Source organism: Engystomops pustulosus, chromosome 5 (assembly GCF_040894005.1).
Source record: "Engystomops pustulosus chromosome 5, aEngPut4.maternal, whole genome shotgun sequence".
Lineage (NCBI taxonomy): Eukaryota > Metazoa > Chordata > Amphibia > Anura > Leptodactylidae > Engystomops > Engystomops pustulosus.
In genome coordinates, this window is record NC_092415.1 from 204,993,878 (window position 1) to 205,016,657 (window position 22,780).

The window sequence follows — 22,780 nt, forward strand, 5'->3', positions numbered from 1 at the left end:
CTATTATAAAATATGTTAAACTTTTAGAGGTCACGATTTTCATACAACCCGCATATTTTCCAGTATTTGCTACAAGACACAAAAACAGAGATTTCCCCAAATTCCTTCCCCTGTCCCCTGCCTTGCGGTGTGCATAGGCTGTGACATAGCTGCACTGAGGTGCTACACCCCCAGAGGTACAGCTCCGTTAACCTTACCCTAAAGTTTCATAGTAAATACATGAACGCTTGCAGCTACCAGTAGGGGGAGCTCACAGCACAAAACCTGTGGACAGCCTGAACCAATGCTCCCCCTAGAGGTGGAAACAAAATTTTCCCGGTGCCTTAAATGCACCGATGTTCGGTAACTTCTTGTACCACAAATAAAGCCCGCCCACGGGGCACTTGCCAGCTAATTTGCATATCCAAATTACAGGTAGATTACCTGTGCAATGCTTCGTTGGATTGTGTTATGTTCTTCTGCACAGTAACGGGAAGCATTTAGGATCATATCAAAGGGAGTCAATCATATCCTCAGTGTAGTACATTGCCCCAGAGGCTGCAGAACCTCTTCATTGTAATAATCTAAAGCCATTAGACACAGATTGAGGTCCTATGAGCCGCCAGCATTACCTCATCTACAAGCGCCGTGTTATTACAGCGCTGCTTATAATAAGCCTCCTCCTAAATGGAGCAGCCGGAGAGCGGAGCCAGCAGAAACCCTCATCAAATATTTATGTCGCTGCGTCTTTAAGGAGCGGAACATCCAGAGCGCGATCATAATTTCCATAATTGCCTCGGGCAGCGCTAAAAATGTGGAGATGATTTTTTGGAGGGTTAATTTCTTATGCTGCAAATTCCAGAGACAAAATTGGGAGAACTCCCTCTTATGGGAATGTGAAGAAGAATCCTCAGTCTCTGCAATGGAATCCGGCTAAACCCCACCCCTTATACACTCCACCCCCTTCAGCTGTCCTCCAATCTAACGAGATGGCCATTCAATTATATAAATGAAATTTTTTTTGCAACCAGACTCCGCCCACTTTTGACTGGCATAAATCCTTAAAGTGTACAAGTTCACTATTGTCTTTCGAAAGAAAAAAAAATCCTTTGTACAAAATCAATCCTTTACCTGCTTGTGCAGCTGCAGGTTCAGAGCTCAGTGGGTGTTCCCTGTGAAGTTGCTCAACCTTCCATGTTCCAGCATCTAGTTCTACTCCTCCTCTCACACTGACACGTTGGAGGAAATAAGTTGTAATTTTGGAAAATACATAAGCAACGTTCAATTCCTCTCTATAAAGCTCACATACATTCACCTGCAGGTTAAGAGCTCAGTGGGCGTTACCACTTGCAGTTGCTCTCTACTCAATACGCTATCCGATATTAATTTTTCTATCACACAGACACAATAGAGCAAAAAAAAAAAAAAAGTTGTGATTGGGGGAAATATACATCTTTTAGGTCCACTCTATAAAGCTTACTAACAAAGAATGTGCAGATGCGGGATCAGAGCTCAATGGGCGTTCCCTGTGAAGATGCCCTCTTATCACTGCTCTAGCTTGTGTCCCTTTCCTTCTCTCATAACAGCATGGTTGGGCAATTTGTATTTTAGGGGTAAATATGCATTAACCCCGTCTCCTCTGTTCTGCAGCCCCATCCAAATACGTGAAAATTTAGGTCACCCTACCATAAACCAACCATCCTAAAATTGTGCCGATTGCCTTGATCTGCTCCTGGTGCTTCCTGCCCTTCCAAATATTCTTAAACGGGAGTGCCTTTAGTATGTAAAATATGGGTCACTGTATCACACACATGACACCAGGACAGGAGGCTCCCAGCAGGTCACTGCCCGCAGCGTCACATGGTCTCACCCTCAAACCCTTCCGCTCGCTCATATTCTCATTTCCTGTACATAAAACTTAAAGGACGCGCTCCTCGCCTGCTGCCGAACATTTGCCACCACTTGCTCAGTGATGGACAAGACATTGTCACGTTACATTGTCGCTGCTTCTAATTATGTGGTTGATCGGAGAATATCCATTAACTGCTTGTGCACCTGCAGGTTCAGAGCTCAGAGGGCGTTTTATTTTTATGGCGTACTCTCTCTCATACCGACCGTGCAAGCTGCACCAAATAGGAAGTTTCAATGGACCACAGATGCCGCGGCAAGAGAAACGTGGGTCTAGTCTGTACTCATAATCTCACATAACTCTGCAGGAGAGCTGTATGCACAAGTGGTTAAAAAGGAGACTGACAGCAATGTCAGGCCAGTGTTAAAGTGTAAACATAACTTTGTGGATGTTAGTAGCAGCAGGACTGTGATAAATGGATTTGTAGTCCAGGATTGTAGCTTCTCAAAGTGCACTGGATTCCATGAGTAGCAGCAGGACTGTGATGTATGGATGTATAGTTGAGGATTGTAGCTTCTCCAAGTGCACTGGGGTCGTGTCCTCACACTGCTGTGCTCTGGGGCATGTGAAATCATACTTTTGTGGATACCATTAGTAGCAGCAGGACTGTGGAAAAAATATATTTGCATTCCAGGACGGTGCATGTCCTCACACTGCTGGAAGTTACAGCAGAGTGGAGAAGCAGTGTAAAAAAATGACTGATGAAGGAATCTAGGGCAGACACACAGGAGTTATGGAGCAGCCGACTACATAAAGCTAAGGGACACGGCCCCAGAACAATCCTGGAAAATAAAACCAAATATCACAGTCCTGCTGCTACTAATAACATACACAAAGGTCTGATTACACATCTCTCCATAGTGTCTCCGCATGCCATTTATACGGCAGCCCTTGGCCCGGATGCACAGCTCAGATGATGTGGTTCTCTGTAAAGCTTTTTATGGCGGCGCTGAGCTCTGCCAGGCCTGGCACAAGACAAATACCTGGCAGGATTATATCATAATGCGGATTTCCTACGTGATTCATTAAGATAAACTCGCACTGATTGTTAATGCCCCGGGTGTAGGAGATTGTGGTGGCATCAAGACAAGATATATACACACCAGATATGCCAGCTCCTAGAGGCCGTGCCAGGCACACACAGCACTCACACAATGCCAATCATGTAGATACTGGGGGCATACATCCATCAGGTCTGTGCAACACAGAGGGGCTACACCGTGCAGCACTCCGACACAACTGTGACCACTAACCCGTGTCCTCACACCCACCCCCCCCCACACACACACACACACGTCGCAAAGGACTGCAAACAGTACAGGGGAAAGAAATGCCGCAGCTTCTCCAAGATTATACATTTACAGAACTTCACCTCTGAGCCAAAGGAGAAGAGATTAGGGATAAAATGTGCAGTCACCAAGTAAATACATTACTGATCCTGAGTTACACCCTGTATTATACCCCAGAGCTGCACTCACTATTCTGCTGCTGGTGCAGTCACTGTGTACATACATGACATTACTTATCCTGTACTGATCCTGAGTTACACCCTGTATTATACCCCAGAGCTGCACTCACTATTCTGCTGCTGGTGCAGTCACTGTGTACATACATGACATTACTTATCCTGTGCTGATCCTGAGTTACATCCTGTATTATACTCCAGAGCTGCACTCACTATTCTGCTGCTGGTGCAGTCACTGTGTACATACATGGCATTCAGAGGTCGCATTAACGCCTCACCACGCGTCATAGACGCGTGATGAGGCGCAATTACCCCCCAAAATAATTGCCATGCGTAAAAGAACGCATGGCAATTATTTCCTGTAGCGCGCAGGCTGAGCGGCCCGGCGCGCGCTGCAATAGAGGGAAATGTTAGTAGCGCGATCACAGCGCGCGCCGGGCCGCTCAGCGGGACACGTGACACAGTGTTCTGTGTCAGCAGCGCTCCGGAGAGACCCGGAGCGGGAGCGAAGGCCCGGGAGACACGTGGACAGCGGGGCTGCGCTCCTCGGCTGTAGGATCCCGGCAGGACCGGAGACCAGTGCCAGGTGAGTGCGAGGCCCACCTGTGGAGTGCAACGCGCTCACTGCACTCTGTGTAGTGAGTGTGCTCTGTGTGTGTGAGTGTGCTCTGTGTGTGTGAGTGTGCTCTGTGTGTGTGAGTGTGCTCTGTGTGTGTGAGTGTGCTCTGTGTGTGTGAGTGTGCTCTGTGTGTGTGAGTGTGCTCTGTGTGTGTGCTCTGTGTGTGTGAGTGTGCTCTGTGTGTGTGAGTGTGCTCTGTGTGTGTGAGTGTGCTCTGTGTGTGTGAGTGTGCTCTGTGTGTGTGAGTGTGCTCTGTGTGTGTGAGTGTGCTCTGTGTGTGTGTGTGTGCTCTGTGTGTGTGTGTAGTGAGTGCGCTCTGTGTGTGTGTAGTGAGTGCGCTCTGTGTAGTGAGCGTGCTGCTGTGTGTGTGCGTGTGTGTAGTGAGCGTGCGTGTAGTGAGCGTGCTGCTGTGCGTGTGTGTAGTGAGCGTGCTGCTGTGTGTGTGCGTGTGTGTAGTGAGCGTGCTGCTGTGTGTGTGTAGTGAGCGTGCTGCTGTGTGTGTGCGTGTGTGTAGTGAGCGTGCTGCTGTGTGTGTGCGTGTGTGTAGTGAGCGTGCTGCTGTGTGTGTGCGTGTGTGTAGTGAGCGTGCTGCTGTGTGTGTGCGTGTGTGTAGTGAGCGTGCTGCTGTGTGTGTGTGTAGTGAGCGTGCTGCTGTGTGTGTGTGTAGTGAGCGTGCTGCTCTGTGTGTGTATGTATGTATGTATGTGTGTGTGTGCGTGAACGTGCTACTCTGTGTGTGCGTGAGCGTGCTGCTCTGTGTGTGCGTGAGCGTGCTGCTCTGTGTGTGCGTGAGCGTGCTGCTCTGTGTGTGCGTGAGCGTGCTGCTCTGTGTGTGCGTGAGCGTGCTGCTCTGTGTGTGCGTGAGCGTGCTGCTCTGAGTGTGCGTGAGCGTGCTGCTCTGTGTGTGCGTGAGCGTGCTGCTCTGTGTGTGCGTGAGCGTGCTGCTCTGTGTGTGCGTGAGCGTGCTGCTCTGTGTGTGCGTGAGCGTGCTGCTCTGTGTGTGCGTGAGCGTGCTGCTCTGTGTGTGCGTGAGCGTGCTGCTCTGTGTGTGCGTGAGCGTGCTGCTCTGTGTGTGCGTGAGCGTGCTGCTCTGTGTGTGCGTGAGCGTGCTGCTCTGTGTGTGCGTGAGCGTGCTGCTCTGTGTGTGCGTGAGCGTGCTGCTCTGTGTGTGCGTGAGCGTGCTGCTCTGTGTGTGCGTGAGCGTGCTGCTCTGTGTGTGCGTGAGCGTGCTGCTCTGTGTGTGCGTGAGCGTGCTGCTCTGTGTGTGCGTGAGCGTGCTGCTCTGTGTGTGCGTGAGCGTGCTGCTCTGTGTGTGCGTGAGCGTGCTGCTCTGTGTGTGCGTGCTGCTCTGTGTGTGTGTGAGCGTGCTGCTCTGTGTGTGTGTGAGCGTGCTGCTCTGTGTGTGTGTGTGTGTGTGTGTGAGCGTGCTGCTCTGTGTGAGCGTGCTGCTCTGTGTGAGCGTGCTGCTCTGTGTGAGCGTGCTGCTCTGTGTGAGCGTGCTGCTCTGTGTGAGCGTGCTGCTCTGTGTGTGTGTGTGAGCGTGCTGCTCTGTGTATGTGTGAGCGTGCTGCTCTGTGTGTGTGTATGTGTGAGCGTGCTGCTCTGTGTGTGTGTATGTGTGAGCGTGCTGCTCTGTGTGTGTGTATATGTGTGAGCGTGCTGCTCTGTGTGTGTGTATATGTGTGAGCGTGCTGCTCTGTGTGTGTGTATGTGTGAGCGTGCTGCTCTGTGTGTGTGTATGTGTGAGCGTGCTGCTCTGTGTGTGTGTGTGTGTGAGCGTGCTGCTCTGTGTGTGTGTGTGTGTGTGTGTGTGAGCGTGCTGCTCTGTGTGTGTGTAGTAAGCGTGCTGCTCTGTGTGTGTGTAGTGAGCGTGCTGCTCTGTGTGTGTGTAGTGAGCGTGCTGCTCTGTGTGTGTGTAGTGAGCGTGCTGCTCTGTGTGTGTGTAGTGAGCGTGCTGCTCTGTGTGTGTGTAGTGAGCGTGCTGCTCTGTGTGTGTGTAGTGAGCGTGCTGCTCTGTGTGTGTGTAGTGAGTGTGCTGCTCTGTGTGTGTGTGTGTGTGTGTGTAGTGAGCGTGCTGCTCTGTGTGTGTGTGTAGTGAGCGTGTGTGTGTGGTGAGCGTGCTGCTGTGTGTGTGTGTAGTGAGCGTGCTGCTGTGTGTGTGTGTAGTGAGCGTGCTGCTGTGTGTGTGTGTAGTGAGCGTGCTGCTGTGTGTGTGTGTAGTGAGCGTGCTGCTGTGTGTGTGTGTAGTGAGCGCGCGGTGAAGATGATTTTCATGTATGAATAGCGTCTGTTAACATTATATACAGCTAGAAGTTTTATATTTTTATTACAAAAAATTTAATACTCCTCCTCGGCTAAAAATACTCCCCAAAAATAGGAGGAGGAGTATTATTACCCTTCTGTAAAAATCTTAGTGCGACCTCTGATGGCATTACTTATCCTGTACTGATCCTGAGTTACATCCTGTATTATACTCCAGAGCTGCACTCACTATTCTGCTGCTGGTGCAGTCACTGTGTACATACATGACATTACTTATCCTGTACTGATCCTGAGTTACATCCTGCATTATACTCCAGAGCTGCACTCACTATTCTGCTGCTGGTGCAGTCACTGTGTACATACATGACATTACTGATCCTGTACTGATCCTGAGTTACATCCTGTATTATACCCCAGAGCTGCACTCACTATTCTGCTGCTGGTGCAGTCACTGTGTACATACATGACATTACTGATCCTGTACTGATCCTGAGTTACATCCTGTATTATACTCCAGAACTGCACTCACTATTCTGCTGCTGGTGCAGTCACTGTGTACATACATGACATTACTTATCCTGTACTGATCCTGAGTTACATCCTGTATTATACCCCAGTGCTGCACTCACTATTCTGCTGCTGGTGCAGTCACTGTGTACATACATGACATTACTGATCCTGTACTGATCCTGAGTTACATCCTGTATTATACTCCAGAGCTGCACTCACTATTCTGCTGCTGGTGCAGTCACTGTGTACATACATGACATTACTTATCCTGTACTGATCCTGAGTTACATCCTGTATTATACTCCAGAGCTGCACTCACTATTCTGCTGCTGGTGCAGTCACTGTGTACATACATGTCATTACTTATCCTGTACTGATCCTGAGTTACATCCTGTATTATACCCCAGAGCTGCACTCACTATTCTGCTGCTGGTGCAGTCACTGTGTACATACATGACATTACTTATCCTGTACTGATCCTGAGTTACATTCTGTATTATACTGCAGAGCTGCACTCACTATTCTGCGGCTGGTGCAGTCACTGTGTACATACATGACATTACTTATCCTGTACTGATCCTGAGTTACATCCTGTATTATACCCCAGAGCTGCACTCACTATTCTGCTGCTGGTGCAGTCACTGTGTACATACATGACATTACTTATCCTGTACTGATCCTGAGTTACATCCTGTATTATACTCCAGAGCTGCACTCACTATTCTGCTGCTGGTGCAGTCACTGTGTACATACATGACATTACTTATCCTGTACTGATCCTGAGTTACATCCTGTATTATACCCCAGAGCTGCACTCACTATTCTGCTTCTGGTGCAGTCACTAGGTACATACATGACATTACATATCCTGTACTGATCCTGAGTTACATCCTGTATTATACCCCAGAGCTGCACTCACTATTCTGCTGCTGGTGCAGTCACTGTGTACATACATGACATTACTTATCCTGTACTGATCCTGAGTTACATCCTGTATTATACTCCAGAGCTGCACTCACTATTCTGCTGCTGGTGCAGTCACTGTGTCCATGACATTACTTATCATGTACTGATCCTGAGTTACATCCTGTATTATACTCCAGAGCTGCACTCACTATTCTGCTGCTGGTGCAGTCACTGTGTACATACATGACATTATTCCCACCCACAGAAATACTGGAGATCTTTTGAACCAAACCACCATGAGATTTTGAGGATTTTGGGGAATTTTGACCTTTCACCTTACAGAGAACATCAAAGTCGCACAGCAGTTCTGTGAAGGTGGAGATATTTGCAGCTGAGTCTTCTCACTATATAATTAGAAAGAATCTATTTCTAGGGTTTCTGTAGATCCTTACACTTCCTTAATATCACTGGACCAGTCAGGAATGTAGGAAGACGCTACTATTCTCTGTTATCAGTTGATGGTCCGTTACATTGTATTTAGCCTCTCTGAGCACTAAATCCCTCCCCTGGCATAACACTTGTTACAATGTTTCAGTCCAGACATTTCAAGATTTATATTTATGATAATGTGATCTCTGTGCAGGTCACTGAGCATGCCCACTACCCTCTCCTAGTCCATAGCACCTACATAATGACCTCTGGGCAGGGCACTGAGCATGCCCACTACCCTCTCCTAGTCCATAGCTCCTACATAATGATCTCTGGGCAGGTCACTGAGCATGCCCACTACACTCTCCTAGTCCATAGCTCCTACATAATGATCTCTGGGCAGGTCACTGAGCATGCCCACTACCCTCTCCTAGTCCATAGCTCCTACATAATGATCTCTGGGCAGGTCACTGAGCATGCCCACTACCCTCTCCTAGTCCATAGCTCCTACATAATGATCTCTGGGCAGGTCACTGAGCATGCCCACTACCCTCTCCTAGTCCATAGCTCCTACATAATGATCTCTGGGCAGGTCACTGAGCATGCCCACTACCCTCTCCTAGTCCATAGCACCTACATAATGATCTCTGGGCAGGTCACTGAGCATGCCCACTACCCTCTCCTAGTCCATAGCACCTACATAATGATCTCTGGGCAGGTCACTGAGCATGCCCACTACCCTCTCCTAGTCCATAGCACCTACATAATGATCTCTGGGCAGGTCACTGAGCATGCCCACTACCCTCTCCTAGTCCATAGCACCTACATAATGATCTCTGGGCAGGTCACTGAGCATGCCCACTACCCTCTCCTAGTCCATAGCTCCTACATAATGATCTCTGGGCAGGTCACTGAGCATGCCCACTACCCTCTCCTAGTCCATAGCACCTACATAATGATCTCTGGGCAGGTCACTGAGCATGCCCACTACCCTCTCCTAGTCCATAGCACCTACATAATGATCTCTGGGCAGGTCACTGAGCATGCCCACTACCCTCTCCTAGTCCATAGCACCTACATAATGATCTCTGGGCAGGTCACTGAGCATGCCCACTACCCTCTCCTAGTCCATAGCACCTACATAATGATCTCTGGGCAGGTCACTGAGCATGCCCACTACCCTCTCCTAGTCCATAGCTCCTACATAATGATCTCTGGGCAGGTCACTGAGCATGCCCACTACCCTCTCCTAGTCCATAGCTCCTACATAATGATCTCTGGGCAGGGCACTGAGCATGCCCACTACACTCTCCTAGTCCATAGCTCCTACATAATGATCTCTGGGCAGGTCACTGAGCATGCCCACTACCCTCTCCTAGTCCATAGCTCCTACATAATGATCTCTGGGCAGGGCACTGAGCATGCCCACTACACTCTCCTAGTCCATAGCTCCTACATAATGATCTCTGGGCAGGGCACTGAGCATGCCCACTACACTCTCCTAGTCCATAGCTCCTACATAATGATCTCTGGGCAGGTCACTGAGCATGCCCACTACCCTCTCCTAGTCCATAGCTCCTACATAATGATCTCTGGGCAGGGCACTGAGCATGCCCACTACCCTCTCCTAGTCCATAGCTCCTACATAATGATCTCTGGGCAGGGCACTGAGCATGCCCACTACACTCTCCTAGTCCATAGCTCCTACATAATGATCTCTGGGCAGGGCACTGAGCATGCCCACTACCCTCTCCTAGTCCATAGCTCCTACATAATGATCTCTGGGCAGGGCACTGAGCATGCCCACTACCCTCTCCTAGTCCATAGCTCCTACATAATGATCTCTGGGCAGGGCACTGAGCATGCCCACTACCCTCTCCTAGTCCATAGCAACTACATAATGATCTCTGGGCAGGTCACTGAGCATGCCCACAAGATTCTACCATGTAAGCTGGTGGTCCAAGCTCAACCCCTCTAACACACAGATCATAGAGCATGCCCATGAATGTAGTAATGAATACAAAGCCCACAGCCAAGATTCGCCTCGTAGTGATCTACAGAAGAACAAAATTTACTGTTAAAAATATTAAAAATACAATCCCTCTAAATACTTCATCTGAAAAGGTATTCTAAATGCACAGAGCACAGCAGTGTGAGGACACATCCCCCTAGTACATTTGGAGAGGCTACAATCCCGGATTATAAATTCAAAATTTCACAGTCCTGCTGCTACCAACAACATACACAAAGGACTGATCTTTCCAGGGACAATACATAACACTGGCTGCCCAGAACAAAGCAGTGTGAGGACACAATCCTGGAATAACTGGAAGAACCAGGATCTCTACACGGGAATAAAATACTTCCGTCTCCGCAGGAGGATAACCCCCATCATCTGTCACTGCCAGTCACCTACCCATCTCAGAGGCAGCTACAGATCTTTACAGGGGTCTGACCGGGCACTGGGTGGTCTGGCTGATTAAGGCAAAGCAATGACCCTCCAGGGGCACAGATAGAATTCCAGGAGCAGTCAACCCCTTCTTTGACGCTACAATGGGATCTACAAAACTGTCCATCCTGAGCCTCCTGGTTCAGAAATAGAAACTACAGTAAAAATGGACACAAATGTGACTTATTTCCAGAATGCAAGTCCACTGTATGGGGAGACACTAGCGCCCCCTTAAGGTATAGGTGATGTATAGTTACCAGGCTGTACTGTATATCTAGTGGCGCTGCCAGAGCGACCCCCGACCTTCACCCATAGACCACTATAAGCACAGCGCTCCCTGCTGGGGTAACATGGAGACAGCTGCCCGGATGACACCGCTCAGCCCCCAGAGATACATCCGTCCCGGGATATTAGGATGTCATGTAAAGCCGCGACCTCTACACTACCCGGCAACGTCACTAACCAGACACCAAATACACGAGAGGGGGAAGCTGCAAGAGGGGCGATAAAGGTCTAACACCCGGAGCTCCATGTGTACCATGTTACCACATCTCCCATAACAAAGAATTTAAAGGTGATCTCCATCTAAAAAGAGGTTTATGTAAACCCTTAAAGGGAACCTATCAGCAGGTGTGACAACACAGACTGCAGCCAGTGTTATGTATTGTCCCTGGAGAGATGTGTAATCAGACCTCACACTGCTGTGCTCTGTGCTCTCTGCAGCCAGTGTTATGTATTGTCCCTGGAGAGATGTGTAATCACACCTCACACTGCTGTACTCTGTGCTCTCTGCAGCCAGTGTTATGTATTGTCCCTGGAGAGATGTGTAATCAGACCTCACACTGCTGTGCTCTGTGCTCTCTGCAGCCAGTGTTATGTATTGTCCCTGGAGAGATGTGTAATCACACCTCACACTGCTGTACTCTGTGCTCTCTGCAGCCAGTGTTATGTATTGTCCCTGGAGAGATGTGTAATCAGACCTCACACTGCTGTACTCTGTGCTCTCTGCAGCCAGTGTTATGTATTGTCCCTGGAGAGATGTGTAATCAGACCTTTGTGTATGTTGTTAGTAGCAGCAGGACTGTTCCAGGATTGCCTTTTGGCCAAGTACACTGGGGTGGTGTCCTCACACTGGTGTGCTCTGTGCACTGCTTAACATCCCATTCATTGCACTCTGAGTAAAAGTCGTGGATGGCTTCATATTGTGCGCTACAGCATTCTGGGGCTGTAGAGCAGATCAATAAAGACAGTAAAGAGCACAGCAGTGTGAGGACATGCCCGCAGTGTGCTTGGAAAAGCTACAATCCCAGAATATAAATCCATATATCACAGTCCTGCTGCTACTAACAACACACACAAAGGTCTGATTACACATTTCTCCAGGGACAGTACATAACACTGGCTGCAGAGAGCACAGAGCACAGCAGTGTGAGGTCTGATTACACATCTCTCCAGGGACAATACATAACACTGGCTTCAGAGAGCACAGAGCACAGAAGTGTGAGGCAAGATTACACATCTCTCCAGGGACAATACATAACACTGGCTGCAGAGAGCACAGAGCACAGCAGTGTGAGGTCTGATTACACATCTCTCCAGGGACAGTACATAACACTGGCTTCAGAGAGCACAGAGCACAGCAGTGTGAGGCAAGATTACACATCTCTCCAGGGACAATACATAACACTGGCTTCAGAGAGCACAGAGCACAGCAGTGTGAGGCAAGATTACACATCTCTCCAGGGACAATACATAACACTGGCTGCAGAGAGCACAGAGCACAGCAGTGTGAGGTCTGATTACACATCTCTCCAGGGACAATACATAACACTGGATGCAGTCTGTAGCATTTCCTTTAAGGCTGACCACGCCTCCTTGGTCCTTCTCACCTGGAGCTGTTACAATGTATCCATAGAAATCACAAGATACTTTAGGTCTCATTGGAACTGATTTGCAGTGTAACTAATACAAGGTGAGGGGGCGGAGCATGACGCAAACATTCCATCTCCGCATCAGTTGGGCGTTTTCAGTACGCTATCCGTTATCTTTGCAGATGGCATTCTGACCCATTGATTTCTAGGGGTCTGTTCACATGTCCATTCCCCCCCCCCCCCCCCCCACTGATGCGCAAACTGAACAAAAAATTTAAAGCATGCACTTTATTTCCTGACATGCGGAGCACTGACCTCCATAGAAATCCACGGATCCACAAAAAAAAAAAAAAAAACGGATGCCACACGGATGACTTCACGGAAGTGAAAAAAAATGTACAACACCGATATCACACGTGCGTCTGAACAAGCTCTTAGTCACATTTTTCTATAGATTCAGGTTCTTTATGGATAGCGGCAGCCAACGAAATGAGCGCAGAACCGCGACAATCTGAGAAAACCAACTGTTTACTGGGAGAGAAGGAAATCAAGATCCTCCGCAGCAGCCGCCACCGTGATACACTGAGGGGATCCATCCTATACGTCTGATTATAGCGCCCTCTGCTGATACGTCCTGGAACTTTACTGTTCTCTAGTCGCATCCAAAGCTGCAGTTAGAAACACAGTGTTTTAGCCCCTCCCAGTTGTCAGATAGGTGCGCCGTCTAAGGCTGTAATGCTCTGTGCCGAGTAGGAAGCACATAAGGTCGTACATTGCTGCTCGACATCTCTTGGACCCTTGGAGAACGAGGAAAGCATTTGATGGGTCCTAAATCTTTATTTATAGGCCCCACCCCCCACCACCAACCCGCCACCGATCTGACAACATACATCACAGCAGTGTGGGAAAACCTATGTGTGGCAGCCATAAAGACAGAATTACTACAGGCCATAAAGCAGTAACCTATAGGCTCGGGCACACACCTCTCCCCATGACTCCAATCACACATCAGCGCCCCCTTCTCAGGGTCACAGGGGCCCCACTGCTGGGTGCGTCCAATCCCCCGCTCCCTCCCTCTGACTGTATGACATAATCAGCGGAGGCCAAACCTCGGACACGGAGATAAGGCAGGAATCAAAGAGCTGGAAAATAACAGCTACAAGCAAAGCGCGGGACGAGGATTTCTGCTCCGGATGTTTAATGGGAACCTGGAACACCACAGATTATAGAAAGCATTTCCCAAACAGACAAACCACCCGGAGAAGCCAACACATTCCTTTCTATTTCCCTCCACAGCGCAGGCGCCCACCTCCGAGCCTGCAGCACCCGCACCATGGGAGCCGGGACACAGGAATGCACCAGCTGTGCCAGGGCACCGAGCGGGTCACAGCAACAGGTGCACGGAAAGACGAGGAGGGATTGTTACCCCGACCGCCCCTACAGCTTCACACAGGAACACAGAGTCACCAGGAGGAACATCTGTACCTACCCCCAGGAGGAGGAGGAGCCAGAACACAACCTGGAATACAACTTATTACTGTATTATACCCCAGAGCTGCACTCACTATTCTGCTGCTGGTGCAGTCACTGTGTACATACATGACATTACTTATCCTGTACTGATCCTGAGTTACATCCTGTATTATACTCCAGAGCTGCACTCACTATTCTGCTGCTGGTGCAGTCACTGTGTACATACATGACATTACTTATCCTGTACTGATACTGAGTTACATCCTGTATTATACCCCAGAGCTGCACTCACTATTCTGCTGCTGGTGCAGTCACTGTGTACATACATGACATTACTTATCCTGTACTGACCCTGAGTTACATCCTGTATTATACCCCAGAGCTGCACTCACTATTCTGCTGCTGGTGCAGTCACTGTGTACATACAGGACATTACTTATCCTGTACTGATCCTGAGTTACATCCAGTATTATACCCCAGAGCTGCACTCACTATTCTGCTGCTGGTGCAGTCACTGTGTACATACATGACATTACTTATCCTGTACTGATCCTGAGTTACATCCAGTATTATACGCCAGAGCTGCACTCACTATTCTGCTGCTGGTGCAGTCACTGTGTACATACATGACATTACTTATCCTGTACTGACCCTGAGTTACATCCTGTATTATATTCCAGAGCTGCACTCACTATTCTGCTGGTGCAGTCACTGTGTACATACATGACATTACTTATTCTGTACTGATCCTGAGTTACATCCTGTATTATACTCCGGAGCTGCACTCATGTGGAGTTATACTTTCCATCTTTATATGATAACTGGAAATACACTCACCGGCCACTTTATTAGGTACACCTGTCCAATTGCTCGTTAACACTTAATTTCTAATCAGCCAATCACATGGCGGCAACTCAGTGCATTTAGGCATGTAGACATGGTCAAGACAATCTCCTGCAGTTCTCCCGAGCATCAGTATGGGGAAGAAAGGCGATTTGTGGCCTGTGAACGTGGCATGGTTGTTGGTGCCAGAAGGGCTGGTCTGAGTATTTCAGAAACTGCAGATCTACTGGGATTTTCACGCACAACCATCTCTAGGGTTTACAGAGAATGGTCCGAAAAAGAAAAAACATCCAGTGAGCGGCAGTTCTGTGGGCGGAAATGCCTTGTTGATGCCAGAGGTCAGAGGAGAATGGGCAGACTGGTTCGAGCTGATAGAAAGGCAACAGTGACTCAAATCGCCACCCGCTACAACCAAGGTAGGCAGAAGAGCATCTCTGAACGCACAGTACGTCCAACTCTGAGGCAGATGGGCTACAGCAGCAGAAGACCACACCGGGTGCCACTCCTTTCAGCTAAGAACAGGAAACTGAGGCTACAATTTGCACAAGCTCATCGAAATTGGACAGTAGAAGATTGGAAAAACGTTGCCTGGTCTGATGAGTCTCGATTTCTGCTGCGACATTCGGATGGTAGGGTCAGAATTTGGCGTCAACAACATGAAAGCCGGATCCATCCTGCCTTGTATCAGCGGCTCAGGCTGGTGGTGGTGGTGTCATGGATCCATCCTGCCTTGTATCAGCGGGTCAGGCTGGTGGTGGTGGTGTCATGGATCCATCCTGCCTTGTATCAGCGGCTCAGGCTGGTGGTGGTGGTGTCATGGATCCATCCTGCCTTGTATCAGCGGCTCAGGCTGGTGGTGGTGGTGTCATGGATCCATCCTGCCTTGTATCAGCGGCTCAGGCTGGTGGTGTCATGGATCCATCCTGCCTTGTATCAGCGGCTCAGGCTGGTGGTGGTGGTGTCATGGATCCATCCTGCCTTGTATCAGCGGCTCAGGCTGGTGGTGCTGGTGTCATGGATCCATCCTGCCTTGTATCAGCGGCTCAGGCTGGTGGTGGTGGTGTCATGGATCCATCCTGCCTTGTATCAGCGGCTCAGGCTGGTGGTGTCATGGATCCATCCTGCCTTGTATCAGCGGCTCAGGCTGGTGGTGGTGGTGTCATGGATCCATCCTGCCTTGTATCAGCGGCTCAGGCTGGTGGTGTCATGGATCCATCCTGCCTTGTATCAGCGGCTCAGGCTGGTGGTGGTGGTGTCATGGATCCATCCTGCCTTGTATCAGCGGCTCAGGCTGGTGGTGGTGGTGTCATGGATCCATCCTGCCTTGTATCAGCGGGTCAGGCGGGTGGTGGTGGTGTCATGGATCCATCCTGCCATGTATCAGCGGCTCAGGCTGGTGGTGGTGGTGTCATGGATCCCTCCTGCCTTGTATCAGCGGCTCAGGCTGGTGGTGGGGGTGTCATGGATCCATCCTGCCTTGTATCAGCGGGTCAGGCTGGTGGTGGTGGTGTCATGGATCCATCCTGCCTTGTATCAGCGGCTCAGGCTGGTGGTGGTGTCATGGATCCATCCTGCCTTGTATCAGCGGCTCAGGCTGGTGGTGGTGGTGTCATGGATCCATCCTGCCTTGTATCAGCGGCTCAGGCTGGTGGTGGTGGTGTCATGGATCCATCCTGCCTTGTATCAGCGGCTCAGGCTGGTGGTGGTGGTGTCATGGATCCATCCTGCCTTGTATCAGCGGCTCAGGCTGGTGGTGTCATGGATCCATCCTGCCTTGTATCAGCGGGTCAGGCTGGTGGTGGTGGTGTCATGGATCCATCCTGCCTTGTATCAGCGGCTCAGGCTGGTGGTGGTGGTGTCATGGATCCATCCTGCCTTGTATCAGCGGGTCAGGCTGGTGGTGGTGGTGTCATGGATCCATCCTGCCTTGTATCAGCGGCTCAGGCTGGTGGTGGTGGTGTCATGGATCCATCCTGCCTTGTATCAGCGGCTCAGGCTGGTGGTGGTGGTGTCATGGATCCATCCTGCCTTGTATCAGCGGCTCAGGCTGGTGGTGCTGGTGTCATGGATCCATCCTGCCTTGTATCAGCGGCTCAGGCTGGTGGTGGTGGTGTCATGGTGTTGTTGCTGCCCATGTCCATCCCTTTATGAGCACAATGTACCCTGTAACATCTGATGGCTACTTTCAGCAGGATAATGCGCCATGTCATAAAGCTGGAATCATCTCAGACTGGTTTCTTGAACATGACAATGAGGTCACTGGACACAAATGGCTCCACAGTCACCAGATCTCAATCCAATAGAGCATCTTTGGGATGTGGTGGAACGGGAGATTCGCATCATGGATGTGCAGCCGACAAATCTGCGGCAACTGTGTGATGCCATCATGTCAATATGGAGCAAAATCTCTGAGGAGCTTCCAGCACCTTGTTGTATCTATGCCACAAAGAATTGAGGCAGTTCTGAAGGCAAAAGGGGGTCCGACCCGTTACTAGCATGGTGCACCTAATAAAGTGGCCGGTGAGTGTAATTCTATTTGGCTGTAGCAGGAGCAGGATATCCCGGGGCTGTGCTCCCAGCAGGAGGCTCCTGTACATTATGGAGATATTGTTCTCTATGGGGGGGATTCCCGGAAGTCACACAACAAGGGGAAGCCATGACGCTCCATGATCACTAATATCTATGTATGAGATAGAGGACCCCTCTAAGGGGATATGTAAGTGGCAGTAGTGTGTGGGGGCCTAAAGTTTCCTTGTGAGATTCCGCTCAGGACGTAGCAGCTGCCGCCGGAGCCATTCCCCGGATCACGCCGCTCACATGATTTGCTATTAATGGCTTCTGTGTTGTTGCTAAGCAACCAGGAACAAGCAGGGAAGCGGGGGTCCTCAGGCTGGCTCTGGGCTTTCCATGTTAATGGGGGGGACCGCTCAGTTATAGGCGGCAGAGATTACAGTCCAGTAGATTATAATCGGATAATGCAGTGATGTCCTGCAAAAGGAGTAGAGCTGCAGTGTAAAGCATGGAGACTGCACAGGAGAAGGATTCCAGACTACAACTCCCACCATGCCCAAGCATCCACGACCCTCCAGCTATGAACTACAACTCCCACCATGCCCAAGCATCCACGACCCTCCAGCTATGAACTACAACTCCCACCATGCCCAAGCATTCATGACCCACCAGCTATGAACTACAACTCCCACCATGCCCAAGCATCCACGACCCTCCAGCTATGAACTACAACTCCCACCATGCCCAAGCATTCATGACCCACCAGCTATGAACTACAACTCCCACCATGCCCAAGCATTCATGACCCACCAGCTATGAACTACAACTCCCACCATGCCCAAGCATCCACGACCCTTCAGCTGTGAACTACAACTCCCACCATGCCCAAGTATCCATGACCCTCCAGCTAAGAACTACAACTCCCACCATGCCCAAGCATCCACGACCCTTCAGCTGTGAACTACAACTCCCACCATGCCCGAGTATCTACGACCCTCCAGCTATGAACTACAACTCCCACCATGCCCAAGCATCCACGACCCTTCAGCTGTGAACTACAACTCCCACCATGCCCGAGTATCTACGACCCTCCAGCTATGAACTACAACTCCCACCATGCCCAAGCATCCATGACCCTCCAGTTGTGAACTACAACTCCCACCATGCCCAAGCATCTGCGACCCTCTAGCTATGAACTACAACTCCCACCATGCCCAAGCATCTGCGACCCTCTAGCTATGAACTACAACTCCCACCATGCCCAGGACCTGTGACTCTCCAGCTGCAGAGAGTCTTATTGGCTTATAGAGGGAGCAGTCCTTACACAGAGACTGATAACCCCCAGCATCCATCATGGCAGTGATGTTAAAAGGTCTCCCCCTCTGTCCTGGGCGCAGCTCACACTGGCATCTGACTTACCACTAGGACCACGTCCAGGACTGCGGGGGACAAACCTGGGCTGCACCCAAGACTAACACATGTAATTCCTGAGAAGCCACACCTCCTGTATAACCCCTCCCCCTGGCACTGCCCCTGGGGCACCACCTTCTATACCATTCCTCTCTCTACCTAGCACTGCCCCTGAGGCACCGCCCTCTATACCCCTCCTCTCTCCCTGGCACTGCCCCTGAGGTACAGCCCTCTATACCCCTCCTCTCTCCCTGGCACTGCCCCTGGGGTACTGCCCTCCTCTCTCCCTGGCAATGCCCCTGAGGTACAGCCCTCTATACCCCTCCTCTCTCCTTGGCACTGCCCCTGAGGCACCGCCCTCTATACCCCTCCTCTCTCCCTGGCACTGCCCCTGGGGTACTGCCCTCCTCTCTCCCTGGCAATGCCCCTGAGGTACAGCCCTCTATACCCCTCCTCTCTCCCTGGCACTGCCCCTGGGGTACTGCCCTCCTCTCTCCTTGGCACTGCCCCTGAGGTACCGCCCTCTATACCCCTCCTCTCTCCCTAGCAATGCCCCTGGGGTACTGCCCTCCTCTCTCCCTGGCAATGCCCCTGAGGTACAGCCCTCTATACCCCTCCTCTCTCCCTGGCACTGCCCCTGAGGAACCACCCTCTATACCCCTCCTCTCTCCTTGGCACTGCCCCTGAGGCACCGCCCTCTATACCCCTCCTCTCTCCCTGGTACTGCCCCTGGGGTACTGCCCTCCTCTCTCTCTGGCACTGCCCCTGAGGAACCACCCTCTATACCCCTCCTCTCTCCTTGGCACTGCCCCTGAGGCACCGCCCTCTATACCCCTCCTCTCTCCCTGGCACTGCCCCTGGGGTACTGCCCTCTATACCCCTCCTCTCTCCCTGGCACTGCCCCTGGGGTACTGCCCTCTATACCCCTCCTCTCTCCCTGGCACTGCCCCTGGGGTACTGCCCTCTATACCCCTCCTCTCTCCCTGGCACTGCCCCTGGGGTACTGCCCTCTATACCCCTCCTCTCTCCCTGGCACTGCCCCTGAGGAACCACCCTCTATACCCCTCCTCTCTCCCTGGCACTGCCCCTGAGGAACCACCCTCTATACCCCTCCTCTCTCCCTGGCACTGCCCCATGTTCACACCCCAGACAATCTTCCTGTATGCACTCTCCTCTGTCCCCCATGGTACTGCCCCCTGAATACCTCCTCTCTCCCTGGCACTTCCCCCATCACTGCCAGTTCTGACCCTTGTATACCCTCTCACACCTCTCTGTATAGCTCGTCCTCTCCCCCTCCCCCCTGCACTGACCCTTCTCCTGGGCGCAGGACAGGCCACTCACTGTACACCCCTCATCCTTCTCTCTGTCCTGTACCCCCGGATCTCCCCGGTACTAAACCCTTCTCCTGCGCGGCCTCCTCCCCCCTGTACCCCCGGTCCTCACACTTGTCCTGCGCGGCCTCCTCCTTGGGGTCTCCTGGTCCTCACCCTTGTCCTGCGCGGCCTCCTCCTTGGGGTCTCCCCCCCTGTACCCCCGGTCCCCCCCTTGTCCCCCGGGTCTCCTCCCTGTACCCCCGGGTCTCCCCCGGTCCTCACCCTTGTCCTGCGCGGCCTCCTCCTTGGGGTCTCCCCCTGTACCCGGGTCTCCTGGTCCTCACCCTTGTCCTGCGCGGCCTCCTCCTTGGGGTCTCCCCCCCTGTACCCCCGGTCCTCCCCCTTGTCCCCCGGGTCTCCCCCGGTCCTCACCCTTGTCCTGCGCGGCCTCCTCCTTGGGGTCTCCCCCTGTACCCCCGGGTCTCCCCCCTGTACCCCCAGGTCTCCCCCGGTTCCTCCCCCCTGTACCCCCGGGTCTCCCCCCTGTACCCCCGGTCCTCCCCCCGGTTCTCACCCTTGGCCTGCGCAGCCTCCTCCTTGGGGTCTCCCCCTGTACCCCCGGGTCTCCCCCCTGTACCCCCGGGTCTCCCCGGTTCTCACCCTTGTCCTGCGCGGCCTCCTCCTTGGGGTCTCCCCCTGTACCCCCGGGTCTCCCCCCTGTACCCCCAGGTCTCCCCCGGTTCCTCCCCCCTGTACCCCCGGTCCTCCCCCCGGTTCTCACCCTTGTCCTGCGCGGCCTCCTCCTTGGGGTCTCCACCCTGTACCCCCGGGTCTCCCCCCTGTACCCCCGGTCCTCCCCCCTGTACCCCCGGTCCTCCCCCCGGTCCTCACCCTTGTCCTGCGCGGCCTCCTCCTTGGGGTCTCCCCCGGTTCCTCCCCCCTGTACCCCCGGTCCTCACCCTTGTCCTGCGCAGCCTCCTCCTTGGGGTTTCCCCCCTGTACCCCCGGTTCCTGCCCCCTGTACCCCCGGGTCTCCCCGCTCCTCACCCTTGTCCTGCGCGGCCTCCTCTTTGGGGTCTCCCCCCTGTACCCCCGGTTCTCTCCCCCCTGTACCCCCGGGTCTCCCCCGGTTCCTCCCCCCTGTACCCCCGGGTCTCCCCGCTCCTCACCCTTGTCCTGCGCGGCCTCCTCCCCCCTGTACCCCCGGTTCTCACCCTTGTCCTGCGCGGCCTCCTCCCCCCTGTACCCCCGGGTCTCCCCCCGGTCCTCACCCTTGTCCTGCGCGGCCTCCTCCCCCCTGTACCCCCGCTCCTCACCCTTGTCCTGCGCGGCCTCCTCTTTGGGGTCTCCCCCCTGTACCCCCGGTTCTCTCCCCCCTGTACCCCCGGGTCTCCCCCGGTTCCTCCCCCCTGTACCCCCGGGTCTCCCCGCTCCTCACCCTTGTCCTGCGCGGCCTCCTCCCCCCTGTACCCCCGGTTCTCACCCTTGTCCTGCGCGGCCTCCTCCCCCCTGTACCCCCGGGTCTCCCCCCTGTACCCCCGGGTCTCCCCCCGGTCCTCACCCTTGTCCTGCGCGGCCTCCCCCCCCCTGTACCCCCGGTTCTCACCCTTGTCCTGCGCGGCCTCCTCCTTGGGGTCTCCCCCCCTGTACCCCCGGTTCTCACCCTTGTCCTGCGCGGCCTCCTCCTTGGGGTCTCCCCCCTGTACCCCCGGGTCTCCCCCCTGTACCCCCGGTCCTCCCCCCGGTTCTCACCCTTGTCCTGCGCGGCCTCCTCCTTGGGGTCTCCCCCCCTGTCCCCCCGGGTCTCCCCCCTGTCCCCCCGGGTCTCCCCCCTGTACCCCCGGTCCTCCCCCCGGTTCTTACCCTTGTCCTGCGCGGCCTCCTCCTTGGGGTCTCCCCCCCTGTCCCCCCGGGTCTCCCCCCTGTACCCCCGGGTCTCCCCCCGGTACTGACCCTTGTCCTGCGCGGCCTCCTCCTTGGGGTCTCCCCCCCTGTACCCCCGGGTCTCCCCCCTGTACCCCCGGGTCTCCCCCCGGTACTGACCCTTGTCCTGCGCGGCCTCCTCCTTGGGGTCTCCCCCCCTGTACCCCCGGGTCTCCCCCCTGTACCCCCGGGTCTCCCCCCGGTACTGACCCTTGTCCTGCGCGGCCTCCTCCTTGGGGTTGCTGATCTGGGTGATGATGGACGTGTTGTCCATGGACTCGGCCGCGCTCTCCTCCTCCTCCTCCGCTCTGGGCTCCGCGGCTCCCGGCTCGGCTCGCTCAGGCTGCCCCGGGTGTGCGCGGCCGGGCGGGCTCCCTGGCTCGGCTCTCGCCTCCTCAGCATGAAGTCCTGGCGGGGGAAGAGGCGCCGAGGTCCCGGGGGTGACGGAGTCCGCGGCGGGTCCCTGTTTTCCCTCAGGAGGGGGCGGGGTGACAGCCGGGGCTCCTCCCCTTCTTTCTCTACTGACCTTCCCAACATGGCGGCGGCAGAGGGACGGGCCCCTGTCACACATAAACAAGGGGCGGGGCCGCACATTAACCAGTGCGCGGCCGCACCGCAGATAGACCGCAATGCCCGACCGGAGCATAGTCAGCAATGCAAGTGTTACATTTTCTGACAGGCGAGCAACGTCACTCAGGGGCGGGGCCAGATGTGAGAGCGGGAAACGCTGCCTCGTGATTGGCAGTTATGGGTGTCGGTGACAGGCGCGTGGGCGGAGGGCGGGGCTGCGCGGTGTATATAAGGCGCTGAGCAGTCAGGTGTTCATGATGAGCTGGTGAAGACGAGTCTGTGAGGAGTAATCAGAGAATTGTCAATTTTTTAACCCATTTCAAAACAACAGGTTTTCT

The 22,780-nt window shown here is 53.1% G+C and overlaps 1 protein-coding gene across 2 annotated transcripts in view; it reads right to left on the reverse strand.

Moving 5' to 3' along the window:
* LOC140133805 (CTD small phosphatase-like protein) overlaps positions 1-22,558 on the reverse strand; it is a 35,854-nt gene extending 13,296 nt beyond the window's left edge. The window contains exon 1 of one of the 2 annotated variants that reach the window (XM_072154406.1): positions 22,083-22,558. In XM_072154406.1, the coding sequence (XP_072010507.1) occupies positions 22,083-22,518 (436 nt within the window). In that variant the 5' untranslated portion in view covers positions 22,519-22,558. The remainder of the gene's footprint in view (positions 1-22,082) is intronic. The other variant, XM_072154405.1, reaches the window with a different exon arrangement.
* Positions 22,559-22,780: the final 222 nt, after the last annotated feature.